At 34.2% G+C, this 18183-nt stretch overlaps 1 protein-coding gene across 1 annotated transcript; it reads right to left on the bottom strand.

Annotated features, from left to right (window-relative positions):
• Positions 1-1947: 1947 nt before the first annotated feature.
• LOC143069546 (uncharacterized) lies at positions 1948-16355 on the bottom strand. Its single transcript, XM_076244230.1, has 3 exons — positions 15609-16355; positions 4323-4847; positions 1948-2728 (listed from the first exon to the last, which is right to left on the bottom strand). Exons 1-3 carry the CDS (start codon positions 16083-16085, stop codon positions 2675-2677), a joined length of 1056 nt encoding a protein of 351 aa, XP_076100345.1. The 5' UTR covers positions 16086-16355; the 3' UTR covers positions 1948-2674.
• Positions 16356-18183: the final 1828 nt, after the last annotated feature.

Here is an 18183-nt window from a genome sequence, read left to right as displayed (position 1 = left end):
AGGAGATCTGGAATTTTTGACCTCAATAGGCTATGTACTGCAACAATTTGTCATCGCAACTCTGTCTTATCTGAAACCACAAAACAGAAACTCTGTCTCATCTGAAACAACAAAACAGAAACTCTGTCTCATCTGAAACCACAAAACAGAAACTCTGTCTCATCTGAAACCACAAAACAGAAAACTCTGTCTCATCTAAAATTACAAAACAGAATTTTCACGAATTTTTGTAGATATACGGATATACTATGTAGATGTGTATATCAACAAAAAAATATTAGTTGACTTAGTAGAATTTTTAGTCTTAACTTGGGAATCTAGTGAGATCTTGTATGTCAAGTGACAATGTGAAGGGCGTGTGGTTTGTGAACGTGCTCACAACGGTTCTTTCATTGGTCAACGATTTGATCTGTTTTTGTGGTAATATGTTAGCATTCGGGCATCTACATATGGTGTATACAATAATTGTAAGAAATACATTTTCTTGTGCTTGAGGTCATCTGACCCTGTTATAATTTAAACCATATACAAGAAAGCTAGTGTCATATAATCTTTCAGGAATCTGCATGATCCCTGGTGGCATTTATATATATATATATATATATATATATATATATATATATATATATAAATGTTACTGTGAATTTGTATAATCAGTGAGTATGTAGAATCCCTGAAATTTTCAGGGATTATGTAGAATCACTGGCTAGTTTAGGGATTATATATAATCACTAAAATTTTCAGGGATTATGTATAATCACTAGAAAAAACATTAGGGATTATACATAATAACTGAAATGAAGAAATAGTTTTATTTATAAAGAAAATGAGTAAAATTCAAATTATCTATTCTATAAAATCATAGTTAAACATCATTATAAAAATAAATTGTAAAATGTTGGGCACAATATATTAAAATAATATGCTTCACATCTGTTTCTATCACAATATCCACATTTTAAAAAACCTTTTCATTCACATATCGAATCATATTTTTCAACACGCCTACGAAAAATAAAGTTCAGTAAAACCATCTCAAGGTATCCCGAAAAAAAAGAATATTAGCAACCTCGAACCTGTTCGAGCAAAATACCATGTTTTGTGGCCAGGCAATATTCTTTTTCAGACTTTTTGTGAACAATTGCCAATGATTATGATTTTTGGGTTTCCCTTTCTTTTTTTCCCTGCGGAATTGCTATTAGAATACTACACCAAATGCCAGCTTCCTCTAAAGTTTTGTTCTATTTATCAATCCTTAATTCTAAAAAAAAAAAATTGAGAAAGGAAATGGGGAATGTGTCAAAGCGACAACAACCCGACCATAGAGCAGTCAACAGCCGAAGTCCACCAATAGGTCTTCAATGTAGCGAGAAACTCCTGCACCCAGAGACGTCCTTCAGTTGGCCCCTTAAAAAATATGTAAACTAGTTCAGTGATAATGGACGTCATACTAAACTCCGAATTATACACAAGAAACTAAAATTAAAAATCATACAAGACTAACAAAGGCCATAGGCTTCTGACTTGGGACAGGCGCAAAAATGCGGCGGGGTTAAACATGTTTATGAGATTTCAACCCTCCCCCTATACCTCTAGCCAATGCGAAAAAGTAAACACATAACAATACGCACGTTAAAATTCAGTTCAAGAGAAATCCGAGTCCGATGTCAGAAGATGTAACCAAAGAAAATAAACAAAATGACAATAATACATAATAACAACAGACTACTTGCAGTTAACTGACTCCAGACTTCAATTAAACTGATTGAAAGATTATGATTTCATCATATGAATATCAGGCACAATCCTTCCCGTTAGGGGTTTAGTATCATACCATCATAACATATATGAGAAGAAAATAACCCGTGTCATGCCAACACCTGGTTTTTAAATAAATGTGTTTAGTTCCGATGCAAAGACCCTATAAGTGAATCAATATTAACGCCAACATATGCAATCTTTAATGACTTGACATCAGTATCGTAACTACATCCCTTCTTAATAAGTCTATTTAAAGGTTTTGTTAGCTTCTGAGGTGAATACTGACATTTTTGTGCTGTATAAAGAATATTTCCATAAAATATTGGATGTGAAATACCTGCATGAACGTATAAGAAGTCTGCATGTTGTGCTATATTTATATATATATATTAGTAGTCTCAGGACCTACAGGTACATACACGTACTGGGTTGTACAATTGGTATTTGCTCACTTATGTGTGGCTTTTTCTTGTTTGTAGTCGTCTGAATAATCTAATTTAACTATCATTCCGAATCTGTGTAAATCTTCAATGCAGTTGCACCATTAACGAAATTTATATACTAGTATAAGAAACCATTGTTACTTAGAGTCGTCTCAAATTGCAACGTTAGGTGTGAGTTTCTGTATCGTGTTGGAGGGCTTCACTCTGACGTTGAAGTTAGGAACAGCAATAACTGCAGTCTCTTTGTTCCGGGGTTTGCCAATTAAGTGTTTATTTTAGTGTCATGAATTAAAAGACACACAATATAGCGGAAATCACTTGATTCGTTTGTAGGACGAATTATCTTTTTGCAGACTAACAGCTTCATAAACATGTTGAAAAAAATTTGTACAACAACACGCATTCTAATTTTATTATTACTTTTCCATGATGTCCCATAATGAATAATTTCTATGTCAGCTGAATTATCTTCATAGATGGGTAATAGTTTCTATACTAGGTTCAAAATCTTTCTCTTCTTGTTTCTGTAATAAACAAATATATACAAATAAATGTAATTCATTTTTTGAGATTGACAAAACCTATTACTTTCTGGACTATCATTCCACTTTCATTTATACCGATAGAATACGTTGAGAATATTATTCATAAAGCTAACCTTAGCCATTGGGTCTTGTACAATTCTGTGACAAAAACAATTCGGTAGCTCAGGGACCGTGGATAATTCTCCAATGATACCGCAACTCAATGACACAAACAATATACAGAGCAGGGAAGATTTAAACAATTGGTATTTAAAGTCCATACATCGACATCCTCCCGCTGTATGCATGAGTTATAAGAACATTTGATTAGAGATGTCTCTTAAAGAGGCACTAGCTGTCGGTATTTAAAGTCCATACATCGACATCCTCCCGCTGTATGCATGGTGATAAGAACATTTGATTAGGTGTCTCTTAAAGGGGCTCTAGCTGTCGGTATTTAAAGTCCATACATCGACATCCTCCCGCTGTATGCATGAGTGATAAGAACATTTGATTAGAGGTGTCTCTTAAAGGGGCACTAGCTGTCGGTATTTAAAGTCCATACATCGACATCCTCCCGCTGTATGCATGAGTGATAAGAACATTTGATTAGAGGTGTCTCTTACAGGGGCACTAGCTGTCGGTATTTAAAGTCCATACATCGACATCCTGCCGCTGTATGCATGAGTGATAAAAACATTTGATTAAAGGTGTCTCTTAAAGGGGCACTAGCTGTCAAATTCCCGTTCACCGATTCTAATCAAATTCTCATAGTTGAATGATTTATAACAATGTAAAACATTTATCCAAACTATTAAAAGTCTAAATGAAACAACAAACAAGGCACAGGCATGAAAATACGTATCTTCGTTTCGAGTGTATTTGAGTCTAGACGCCATCTAATTATTTATCGAGTTGACCTCTATAGTCATCCGATGACCATATAAGCGATGTCAACATATTTTTTTAGATATACATAGATTAAGCAAACACGTGCTGTTGAATTATTCTAGGTCTATTTAATTTCATATTACAGATAAAAAATAAATGTTAATCATCGTTTTTAACTGTATTAGAATGTTTATAATATAATTGTTGATCGAATCAGTCAATCAAATGCTTTACTTTGTTTCACTTTCAATGTTGACATTCTCTTCCTTTGAATAACTTTACACATATAATTCACGTGTTATCCATCTCAAGCTAAGGGATTAAATTAAAGTTCACATGGATACGGATTCAATGAGGTCGAATTATTCACTTGCAAATGAATAATTCATAATCAATATTTCTTTTTAGCTTATTTAGACAAAATTGAACCTTATTGGCTACTAAAAAGGAATTATTATTTCACTATTTGTATTTCATTACTGAAAGAGTAAAAAAAAACATATATTAGGTTTTTTCATGTATCTCGTAGCCAGTGCCCCTTTAAACAACATTTACTTCAGGCTAGTTTTAACCACCAGTGCCATTTACTTTGTACTTTTTGGATATTTTTTTAAGTGGATGCATGGGAGAAAACATATACAATAAATGAATTTACAGAATCAAACATGGCGTTGAATTAATGTATGTCGAACTATTTCATTACCTTTTCCTTATCTTGTAACCATGTCCTGTAACTACCAATGTACTCTGTAGGGAGTCGATACCATTGTTCAACAGATGCGTCCATTATGAAACCCTTTGAAACAATGCTTGTAGAGGAAAACGCAGATACGAGAAATATAAAACCGGTGAAACATACTGATCCTAATCCTATATCAGGTCCTATAATGGCTGTTATCTTATCTAGTAATGTCCATATGAATCTCCAGCATGCAACGTTCCCAACACCAAGAAAAATAAAATAAGCATCATGGATTATTAATTTCATTATGTATGGAAATTTTTCTATGTGCGGAGACGTTCTGCGAAAACAAAACTGTAGTATTTCCGCTAATATTTGAACACTGAAAAATATTATAATAGACCATATGAATGTTTTCTTTTTGTCGTCTGGAAATAGATGGTTGTCCATAGTCTGCCAAGCATCGCGCCAAAACACAACTACCAAACTTCCCAGTATAGACGTGCACAATAAGACGTCAAACTCAAAGGGTATCTTATTCCTAACCTGTCAAAAGATTAGAAAAAAACATATAAAAATGTATTCCACTATGAATATGCAATATATGAGCAATACTTAAATGGCAAAATTAGTAAATTTCATTAACCCTATTATTGAACTTTACATTAAAAAGTAATTTAAGATTTTGATTAGTTAATACGAGGGAGACATTTTACTGTACTCAATGGCCGAGCGATTGACATTTTTTTCTGTAATATCACTATCTTCTGCTGACCAATCAAGAATTGATAATTTAAAAGACTTCTGACAATGAATTGAATTCTCAAGACAAATTAGAAGTTGTATGTTTTTCTTCGCCTCGCTTGACAATGTTTTTTTTTTTTCTCGGGGAGTAAGAAAGTTTTATATATATAGTGAATTTGAATATTAAAGTCCCTTCAAAAGTTTAAGTTTTTTTCAGCGTAGTGGGGAAACTACCGGTTCTGGGCCACTTTTTCTAATGTTAACCCTATGGGGAAAAGGTAGCCTCCTAAGAGGTATACTATAGCCTCCCGATGTGAGGCTAATTTTTATGACGTCAATTTAAGTTTTATTACACTAATTAATTAAATTAATTACTTTGGAAGATAAGGTCATTATAAAGTGTTACTAATTACGGCTAATTAATTGGCGTTATTGAATAAGTATAAATATATATTTACTTTATATTTGATGAAAATTCCCAGTCTATAAATAGATACACAGGAAAACCCCACCTTAGTATTAACAGATCATTATTGTATTATATGGCTCTGGTATTACATACTATTTAATCACCTACGGCTATTTATCTCTGATAACATGATTATTAAATCAATATTGAATGCGTGTTTAAACTTGTCTATTATTGTACGTAGTGACCTTTAACATGTTGATACTTGTCAATAAATCCGCCATTTTGAAAAATCGCGTCTGTCTTTTAAAATCATTAAATAGTTATATTATTGACACTTATTAGAATAATATATCTTATATTAATGGTGTGATTTTTTTTTTTTTTTAAGTATTAGAATTTATAATATACTTGCTAAATCACTGAAAGCGTTCGTTAACTTGTCTGTGTCATAATCAAGTTTAGACTTGTCAATAATCCGATTTAAATGTAGTCGCCATGTTGAAAATATTATAAACATTGTCGCGTTATGCAGTCTTTTGAAATAAGTAAATCATAATATTAATTGAATTGAATAGTATTATTCGTACAAAGATGACATTTATCCAGTAGTTAATTTTAATGTGTTTGATGATACATACTGTTATATAAATACGTCTTTTGTTTAATATCCAACTACCATCCCTCCGTTATAATCATATATTTTAATATATAGTATACATTGAAAACATGTCAAGTAAATCTTTATCAGATAATGATTATTTCAACCTTTTTTTTATTAGGCTGTACTTAAGCAATATTCATTTTTGATAAACTTATTCATTAATAAATACTTTTATTTTAAATTATTCTTTTTTACACATGTTACATCAGGAGCAGACGTCAGAAAATATAAATTTGCCTTGATAGCAAAGAAAATACGTCTGATCGCTCTAACAGGTAAATTAGACTGAACTGATTATCGATCGAAAAAATTTCCCGGATTTGAAATTAACCAATCAGATTACGTAAATTACGGAATTTCCACAATTTATATTTTTTCTGCTATATAAACGCTGTGAATTGCGGGGATAGCACAGTCTTATCGATGACACTCTAAAGGTGAAATCGAGTTTACATTAGCAGTATCTTAAGGATTTAAAGGTTTGGTATGGCTAATAATTTGTTCATTTTAAACAATTTTTAACGTTTGATAGTAAAGGATTATATGATATAAATTAAAGTTTTCTTTATATTTTTGTTTTTTAAATTTCAAACTTATTTTACGAATAACAAATAAATGGACTAGACATATGCTACTATCAAAATAATGGGGGGGGGAAGGGGGGGGTTGTATTTTAATTTAAAGTTCTCGAAAGTTTGAAGTAGACTCCTGCACTGGTATGGTGTACTGACTTAGGGCAGTGTCATTTAGCTAACAATGGAGAGGAAGTGTCATGTGGCATGCCCCGCTATAGTCAGGAAGACCTCTCCGACCAAAACCTTTGCAGTCTTGCTTAACTGCGAGAGCAGCTCTGTTTCCAGTGATGGAAATGTTGACGGGCGGTGACTACTTTGGCGAGAGCCTTAGTCAAACATTCTTGAATATCAATCAGATCGTTATTCATATCAGTATCAAGACTGGGAACCCATACGGTCGGTAGACTGAGGAGTCGTTTTTCCGACCCGTGGGCGAGTACCAGTGGCGATAGGCTCCTTTGATATGAATAATAACTGGTTGTTCGTTTCATATTATAAGGAATAATAAAAATAAAAATAAAATTCCTATACTGAATACACTTTCACTTTTCAGGTTAAAAAGATGGAACCAGCATCGAAAAAAAATAAGGATTGCAAAATCTCAAATAAAATGTGGTGTATGCAGAAAATCGTTTTCCCATAAAGAGAGTTTGATGCGCCATAAGAGATCGGTTCATACTGGAACGAAATGGCATTGCCCCACCTGCGATGTAGTATTTTCAAGAAAAGACAACTACCAACGCCATAAGCGAAACCATGATAAACAACCAGTCCAAAATGGTGGTGGTGTTACTATGAATAGTACAGAAACAAATGAAAAAACGGATCCATGCAATTTCAAAGCGCTCAATGGAACCGTTGAAACACATACGATCGATGCAAAAGGATTGAATAAATTTGATCCAATGTCATTCCTAAAAAGCCGGTATGATGATGTTAAAGATGTCATCAAGCGTAAAATTAATGAAAGAGGTGGATTGAAGTGGTATCTATCCATGAAGGTTAAAATGAGCAGACGAAAAGAAGATGCCATAGAAACTGCAGAGCCGCATTTCCGTGGAAAATGCCAGACCAGTTTAAAATTGGAGGATATCGATGCCGGATTAAAGGAATCTATCAAAAAGATGTATACATCTTTCATTGAATATCAGCGACAAGGGAGTAATTGGACGATAGATAAGGTGGTAGATCTTACAATACACATGGCACGTTACAGACCACTAAATGGCTCAAGTTATATTCCACTTCCAATCAAACTTAGATCTAAACATGCGATAGTCAATGTAAAAAACAAAGATAGCAAATGTTTCATGTGGTCGATTTTGACAGCAATTCACCCAGCGAAATGTCACGGAGAGCGAGTTTGGAAATACAAGGAACACACTTCAAGCTTAAACTTTGATACCATCAAGTTTCCTGTGAAATTAGCCGACATACCAAAGTTCGAAAAGCAGAATGAAATATCTCTTAACGTGTTTGGGTTTAACAAAGGCGAAGTATTCCCTATTCATATTTCAAAACATCGATTTGAACAACATGTTAATCTACTCATGATATCGGACAACAAGAAGTCACATTTTTGCTGGATTAAAAATCTTAATCGATTATTGGGCGACCAAAAGTCTTCTGAACATAAGCATTTTTACTGTCCATACTGCTTGCATGGATTTACAAAAGAACGAATATTAAACAACCACCTACCATACTGCCAAACCCACGGACCACAGAAAATCGAACTTCCAACTGAAGACAATAAGTGGTTACATTACAAAGATATTCGTAAGCAGCTCAAGGTACCATATGTCATATATGCAGATTTTGAATGTCTTCAAGAACCAATTGTTGATAGCAACGAATGTGACCAAAAGACGAAAAAGACTACAAAACACATACCATGTGGTTTTGCATACAAAGTGGTTGGTCTGACACCTGAAACGTCAAATGAACCAGTAGTATATCGGGGTGCAGATGCTGCCGATAAATTTGTGGAGTGTATGGTACAAGAACAAGATAATATAGAACAGAAATTTAAGCATTGCGAACCCATGATCATGACTGGGAGTGATTGGCAATCCTTTAAGAAGGCAAACCTGTGTCACATATGTAAAAAAGAACTAGCGGACAGTAGAGTACGAGATCATTGTCATGTGACTGGAAAATTTAGAGGGGCTGCTCATAACGAATATAATATCAATTATAAGTTTACAGGTCGAATTCCAGTTGTGTTTCATAACCTTAGAGGATACGATAGCCATTTAATAATGCAAGCTATTGGAAAAGTTGAAGGGAAAAAGCTGAATTGCATTGCTAATAATATGGAAAAGTATATTTCTTTTTCATTGGGATGCATGGATTTTATAGACTCGCTCCAGTTCATGTCTTCCTCATTACAAAAACTTGTGGAAAACCTGGCAAAAGAAGGTTCTAGCAAATTTCGACACATGACAAGCCACTTTGAAGAAGAACAAATACACCTGCTTCTGCGAAAACAAGTATACCCATACGAGTACTTTGATTCCGAGGCAAAGTTTTTAGAATCTCAACTACCACCGATTGAAGAATTTTACAGTACATTATCGGGAGAAGGTATAACCACACTGGACTATGCACATGCACAACACGTATGGCAATTGTTTAACATGCAGAATCTCGGACAGTATCACGATCTATACGTTCTATCAGATGTCCTTGCATTAGCCGACGTCTTTGAAAATTTCAGGGAGATCTGTCTCAACTATTATGGACTGGACGCTGCACATTTTTATACATCACCCGGTTTAGCCTGGCAAGCTGCCTTGAAAATGACAGGTGTCAAGTTGGAATTACTCACTGACATAGACATGCATTTGTTTATAGAGAAAGGCTTAAGAGGTGGAATATCAATGATATCCCATCGCTATGCCAAAGCAAACAATAAACATGTACCAAGCTACGATCCAAATCAACCCATTAATCACGTGATGTACCTAGATGCCAACAACTTATACGGATGGGCCATGTCACAAGCACTTCCAGTTGAAGGTTTCAGATGGCTAAACGATTCTGAAATTGAGAACCTAACCATAAGTGACGTTGAAGATGACAGTAAAAATGGTTTTATATTAGAAGTTGATTTAGAATATCCTAAGGAACTACACGACGACCACAACGAATATCCATTAGCTCCAGAAAAATTAAAAGTTACAAATGATATGCTATCACCCTATGCAGAAAAGCTATTGGATGATTTAAACTTAAAAGGAACATCGACAGAAAAATTGATACCAAATTTACGTCCAAAGCAAAAATACGTGGTACATTCCAGAAATTTAAAACTCTACTTATCACTTGGAATGAGACTTACAAAGATCCATAGAGTCATGACATTTGAACAACGACCCTGGTTAAAGACATATATTGATTTCAATACAGAGAAGAGAAAGCTTGCAACAAATGAGTTCGAGAAGGATTTTTTCAAACTCATGAATAATGCAGTCTTTGGAAAGACGATGGAAAATTTAAGGAAGAGAACAGATATAAAACTTTTGAATGACCAATCAAAGGCCAGAAAATTAATCAGCAAACCAACATTTCATGCCTTCAAAATATTCAACGACAACTTGGTGGCTGTGCACATGCTGAAACAACGATTATACTTAAACAGACCTATCTACGTGGGATTCACTATACTCGATTTGTCAAAGACACTTATGTACGATTTTCATTATAATTACATAAAGGATAAATATGGATCTAGTGCAACACTCTTGTTTACGGACACTGACTCGCTATGCTACGACATCAACACTGATGATATATATCAAGATATGATGGAGGACAAACACTTATTTGATACGTCAGAGTATTTCCCTGAACATCGTCTTTATAGCACTTTGAATAAAAAGGTGTTAGGAAAGATGAAAGACGAAACACACGGTATTCCCATACAGGAATTTGTTGGTCTCAAGTCAAAGATGTACTCATTAATATATGAAGAGAATAAAACACTATGCGAGAAGAAGACAGCGAAGGGTATAAAGAAGAGTGTGATCAAACATGACACAAGACACGAACATTATAAACAAAGTTTATTCAACAAAGAAATCCACATGTCTACCATGACACAGATCCGTTCATATGACCATACGTTATATAATATATCAATCAACAAACTGGGCTTGTCCCCTTATGATGATAAAAGATACTTGCTAGATGATGGGATACAAAGTTTGGCCTATGGACATTGGAGAATATAATAAGGATGAAAATCAATATTTTAATCACTCTACGTCTGTCATTCGAAGGAAGTGGACGTGTTTTAAGAACTATCAAAGATGTCGAATACTTGTCCAGATTGTGGTTCAGAATTTTCGAGAAAAGATGTCATGTTGCGACACCAAAGAAACAAACACAGAATCAGTCAACCATATCCGCAGATCAATGATGCATATCCGCCGCCGCCGCCACCACCACCACCGCCGCCTCCGCCTCCGCCGCCGCCACCACCGCCGCCGCCGCCGCCAAAGAATGTGAAACTACATCATCCGTTCACTATGATGCTGGCTGGACCTACTGGTTCAGGTAAGACGTTTTGGATGAAAACATTATTGGAGAGAGCACGGACTATGATTACACCATCACCAGAGAGAATAATATGGTGTTATAAAAGATGGCAGCCATTATTTAGTGAAATGCAACAGACCATCAAAAATATTTTGTTCGTTCAAGGTTTACCTGAAAATTTGAATGATGACTCATTCATAGACTCTAGATTTCCAAGTTTAATCATCCTAGACGATTTAATGAGAGACGTCACTAATAGTAAGGATGTGTGTGAACTTTTTGTGGAGGGTAGCCATCACAGGAACCTTAGCGTAGCTTGTATAATGCAAAATGCATTCTCGAAAGGAAAGGAGAGTCGAACCATGAGCATCAATAGTCAGTATATAGTATTATTCAAAAACCCACGTGATCAAGTTGGGCCAGCCATATTTGCTAGACAGATGTATCCTAATAACCCGAAGAAATTCATGAATAAATACAAAGAGGGGACACAACAACCATATGGGAGTCTATTCATTGATCTGAAACAGAATACGCCGGAAGACGACAGACTAAAACTTAATATATTTGAAAGCAAGAACATGGTTGGAGGGGGCGATTCTAAAGAGTACATTAGCAGAAAAGAACTAGAACCACATCAGTTTGAAGAATCATTTCAAAGTGAGCAGACGTATTTACCAGACGATAAAGAAATCATGCCGTCATGTGATGATTGCGGTGTAGTCTTTGAAAGCGTTCCTGATTTAGCTAGACATATGAATAAGTGGTGCCCGGAAAATAATGATTTAAAAAGAAAAAGGGAAATTGAGGATGAAGACATACCCTCAAAGAAGTCTCGTGTAAACGAAATTGATATAGAAGGTGGAGAAGATATGGCTTTTATAAAATTAGCTGAACTTGCCAGAGAGGCAAATACAGATATATGGGAAGAAAAAGTTGATAAATACATGGATGGTGACATGAATGAAGACCACGCCATAAGTAAGGCCAATCGCAAATTAAAAGACGATGATATGGGCCAATTTTTGTCCAGATATAGCAGTTTAGTTGAGTATTTACTACAGTTACAAAATGGTAAACTGCATGGCAAAGTCATGCAAATGATAACAGAATTAGTTAACGATGGTATGGACACCGTAAAAGCCATTAAAGTAGCTATCAGGAAATATAAACCTATGTTGGAAAGCTATCTAGATGAAGCCATTGAAAACGAAACAAATTATGATGGTTCTGAAAGTGAAAATAGCATTGATGACGATGAAGAGGAAGAGGAGGATGAGGAGGATGAAGACGATGAAAGTTCAACTATATAAATACGAGAACGTTGTACTCTGTATATCATTCTATAGTCATCATTCCATGTGAAAAGATGGCCTCTTGGGAAAAGTACTTGAGAAATATTTATTACAATCCAGCTAACCCAGCGAGTTTTGCAGGGCCTGATAAACTTGTTCGAACAGATGGAAAATTCGTTCTCAGTAAATATAAAATTCGAAAATGGTTACAACGACAGGAACCATACAGTTTACAAAGACCATTAAAAAGGTCGTTTAAGCGGAACAGAGTTATCGTTATTGGAATAGACGACCAATGGGATATCGATTTGATGGACATGTCTAAATTTTCGAAATTTAACAGTGGATTCAATTTCATATTGGTGGTGATTGACATATTCTCCAAATATGTATGGCTAAGACCTCTAAAGAATAAGAAAGGCGAATCCGTGGCGACTGCTTTGAAACACGTTTTATCAGAAGGAAGATCACCAAACAGAATAAGAACAGATAAAGGACAAGAATTCAGATCAAGATTAGTAGAATCTCTCCTAAAACAGAGAAATATTCAACATTTATTTGCACAAAATACAGAAATCAAAGCTAATTACGTTGAAAAGGTTATCAAGACTATTAAATCAAAAATCATGAGATTTATCACCAGTAAGCAGTCATATGATTATGTGGATAACTTACAGAATTTTGCTAACAGCTACAATAAGACCTTCCATAGAACGATTGGCATGGCACCAGATAAAATCACCACATCTAAAGAGACCAACCTTTGGTGGAAAATGTATTGGCCGAAAAGATTACAACCTAAGAGAGAGAAAGTACGAAAACCTTTCCGTTTCAAAATCGGTGATAAAGTTCGGATCACATACATGAGAAATCCTTTTACCCGGGAATACGATGAGAAATGGAGCGGAGAGATATTTAAAATATCTCAAAGAATATTACGTGGTGGACTCCCAGTTTATCGACTTATTGATTTTCAAGACGACGAAATTTCAGGAACCTTCTACCAGTCAGAGGTGCAAAAAGTGGATGTTCGGGAAGACGATATGTGGAAAGTTGAAAAAATCCTCAAAACGAAAGGCAAAGGACCCAACAAGCAACATTATGTGAAATGGTTTCACTGGCCAAAGAAATTCAATTCTTGGATTAAAGCTCGCGATTTATCTGATATTTGAGAGAGTTGACTTTGAAAGACTAACTTCAAGTCTCGACAGTTTACACCCCTGCACGAAAGATAGCATACTGTTGGCCCTTTCGTGAGGTTATAGATACTGTTGAGTGGTAGACAATTCTTTAATCCTTTTATCTCGATGTATAAAATAGTTATATGATTTTGTTATATTGTAAAGACATCATGCGGATGGCTCTCCGACCCATGTTTGTCTGAATTGACGGAGATATTAAATATTGTACATACTATTGTTATTATTATTACTAGTGTGGTACCAAGAAGCAGAAACTTAAAAAAAAAAAAAAATAAATAAATAAAAAAAAAAAAAAAAAAAAAATAGGGATACAATCACTAAATAAAAAAGGGGGGTCAAAATTGACATGAGCAAAACCTTAAATTAATGCAGACAAACACACACACACACACACACATACCTGAAAAATGATAAGCATCTACATACATTATTCAATGAAAACAATTAATGTTGGAATACCTAAAAATGACGTCATAAAAATTAGCCTCACATCGGGAGGCTACCTCTTAGGAGGCTACCTTTTCCCCATAGGGTTAACATTAGAAAAAGTGGCCCAGAACCGGTAGTTTCCCCACTACTTATCTATATAAAAAATGTAAACGTTGTAACGTTGAAAAGTTTTAAAAAACAATATTGGTATGTGCATTTATAACTTCTGACGTTTTTGTGAATTTAAGAACGAAATGCCAATATTTCTGAACTTGAAATGTAGTAAAATATGTCTGAAGATGACTTCAAATTGAATTTAAAAAAAATATTCGGTCAATTTTAAGCATTTTTAATAAAAGAAAATAATGAGAAGAACAATGTTAGATTTGTTATAAGCAATTATTATAATTATAAGGCTACTGAATACCAATTTGTTTTTATAGACATACGGGAAATTGTTGCAAAACCGTTCTTTAAAGTTTAAATTATTTAGAATCTTTTGAATTTTCAATTCAAATAAATTTTAATAACTTTCATATATTAATGAGAAACTTTTCTACATAATGGGAGATAGAACTTCATGTAGAATGTAGGTGTTTTGTGTTTAAATCAAGTTTACGTATAATTTTAATTAAAAAGTAAAATCACAAAAATAACTCTACTAAACTTTGGTACAGATAATTATATTTCCTAATACCCATTTGATATTGAGTTTTTCGGGACCATTAATTTCATTCTAATTGCTTTTTAATTTCACATTGCATATGTAGAAAGAACTTATCTGCGAATGATTTTACACCCAACACAATAGAATCAAAAAGACATCATCATCTTACATTTTATGTATACATGAGGTATAACATTGACCCTACCTTGTTTTCTGCACCAGATGCGCATTTCGATAATACATATGTCTCTTTAGGGATGTTGGAGGCCAGAATATTTGAAAACCTAAAGCTGATTAAAAAAATGAAGACTATACACCATAATGGATAATATCGGATGTAAGGTATCAGAGCTTTGCATGAGGAAGATCTATTCCTTAAATACATTTAAAATAATTTCCAAAATTTTGATACACACAATCCGTATTTTCATGCCAATACCGAAGTACCGACTTCAGGGCCGGAGATACACTTGAGGACTAACAGTCAACTAGCAGAGGCATCGACCCAGTGGTAGTAAAATTATAACATCAAGATTTCCACCAGATGCGCATTTTGTCAATAATATCCTTTCCTTGATGCTCGAGGTCAAAACATTTTAAAAACTAAGAATTGAAGCACAATACTACCCACATATTAGTTTATTTGAATACATGTATTGTATTCAGATTATAAACTCTATTTGATATAGATTACTATATAGAGAAATTCAACCATGCGAACTTATTTCAATTTTTGTTGATAATGAGAATAACAAATAAATATAAACATAGGCAACTTACAATTTGACTGAAAATCATTGACTGATTGAAGAACTGGTCTCTGTATCCATCAAAACCAAGAACAAACGGCGGTGCTAAAATATTCCTTATGCTACGAAGAACACATAACACAACAAGCCCTATAACAAGAAGGACCTTTGGTGACAGAGCCGCTGTATATCTGTCTAAAAAATTCCACAATCCTCTCCAGTGACATACACCACACACTGCCCAGAAAAATGCGATGCATCGAGAAATAAGAAAAAATATGACACAGTTTGTATTACGAAGTTTCTTCTTTATAGCAAATTGTGATATCGCGATGATCGATATACCGATGATTCCAATCGATAATGATAAACCATTGCTCAGTCCGTGGTGATTCGGAAACAGGTATTTGTCTTGAATATTCCAAGTAGTATACCAAAAGGCAACGACGAAAAACACAAAAATATCACTTATTATTATATTTCCAAATTTTTCGCAATTCTTCATCATTTCGTAGGTTTTCACCAACTTCGTATCCACACCAAAATGTTAAATTTATTTGTGAGAGCATTGTAAAGCACCTGTTTTTGACATCGGATAAATGTGATGTAAGATTTCATTTCTAAAGAAAGTTTCCTCACCAATCAAATAGACATACGCATGAATTCATACTTGTGTATTGATGAGTTAATCCTTACCCTATATGATACGTGACGAATAATAAAGAGTGATCGTATCTTTTGTTAGAAAGATGATATAAATGGACACACAAAATTCAAATTTGCAATGTAGACTTTTCGTCCTAGTTAGATTGAAATAAGAATGAAAATACATTATTTTTATAAATCGGTAGTGATTTGTACAGGTGCTATATTGCAAATCCCGGGTGGCGGGTTTCAATGGAAATATCTCATAACAAATGGATATACATATATACATAGGATACATAGGTTAAGGAGTACAAGACATCTTCAATAAAATAACACTACACAATGGGATGAATGAATTAATACAGATTCATTTATATAAGATTATTAAAGAAAATGTAAAAATTGCTCCGTAAAGGCATGACGTCTCGGTTATTTAAAAAAATAATTAAAAAGTCTTTACCTTTGTTTCTGTCCGTATTGCTGATTGACGTATTCACAAAAGTGTTTTTATCGTTATCTCGAGTGATTTATCCGCTATTTCGATTTATAAGTACTCCCCATGATCTTATAATTAGTTAATTCGATAGTTTCATTGTTATTAATATCAACTGCCTCGATTTATCAATTCGTTCTATCCATTGGTTTGTGCAATATCACGAATTGATGGCTTACAAGGAAACTATTGAAAAACGGGTTCCAAGATATAAAATTGATGTAATTCTTTCGAAAGTTTAATCGATACCACCCTGTGTCACAGATGACCATGGTAACCACATTCCCGTCATCTTTTCCAAAATTGTGACATCAACGAATGAGCTTCATCATCGAATGAAGAATGTCACTATTATTATAAATTAAGACATGTTTACCATTCTGGAGCATCATTGTTTGGCTCGTGGTGCTCAGTCTTTAATTTTTCCGTTTATTTTATTATCATGTATGTAATTTTTTTCGACTTTCGAGATTTCAATGTTCCTGAAAACAGTTGTATTTTTCGCCTCTATTTTGTGATGAAGTGAACATTTGTCTCATAGATAACATTAAGTATTTTTCATAATTTTTATTACATAAAATTTTGCTTTAATTCACAGAGCATGTCTCTTGCACAGTCACACATTATGCGAACCGTAATAGTTTCGACGTTATATACAAAATTACATCACCACGTGTATGCATTTGATATGATACATTAATTTTAATGGTGCAATTGTAATGATTCTAACTAAGATTAGTATATAGAGCAGAGACATTTCAATTTAAACACTTTCTAAACTATTAAAGAAGGGCGAAAGATACCAGAGGGACAGTCAAATTCATCGAAATAAACTGACAACGTCATGACTAATGAAGATAAAGACAAACAGACAAATAATAGTACATAAGACACAACATAGAAAAATAAAGACTGCAACACGAACCCCACCAAAAACTGAGGGTGACTTAGGGGTGCTACGGAAGGATAAGCAGATCCTGCTCCACATGTGACACCCGCCGTTTTGCTCATGTTATTTCAAAAACGGTAAATAGTACAATTCGGTAGGTCACATTCGTGAAAAAAGAAGGGGATTGAAGTTACGACATATAAAGGAGCATATACAAAACCATCTGTGAAACGGATATTCCATAACGGTCAGTTAAACAACTCGTGATGGCGTCCGTAAAACTTACGAAGGCCTGGAATGATTTAAACATCATCATTTGGAACTCTTGGTTTAATAGCTTCGTTGTGAGCAGAAACTCTCTAGACATATAAAGGAGCATATACAATATCATCTGTAAAACGGATATTCCATAACGGTGAACCAACTCGTGATAGCGTTCGTAAAATTTATGAAGGGATGATTTAAACCATTTGGAACTCTTGGTTTAATAGCTTCCTTATGAGCAGAAACCCTTTATCAAGGAAATAATGCATTATCAACATAATTTACATGATTTTAAGAGTATCGTCGTAAATG

The sequence above is a fragment of the Mytilus galloprovincialis genome, chromosome 3 (genome assembly GCF_965363235.1).
Source record: "Mytilus galloprovincialis chromosome 3, xbMytGall1.hap1.1, whole genome shotgun sequence".
NCBI classification, from domain to species: domain Eukaryota; kingdom Metazoa; phylum Mollusca; class Bivalvia; order Mytilida; family Mytilidae; genus Mytilus; species Mytilus galloprovincialis.
The sequence above is the reverse complement of the archived record's forward strand: the minus strand, read 5'-3'. Positions and strand labels throughout refer to the sequence as shown.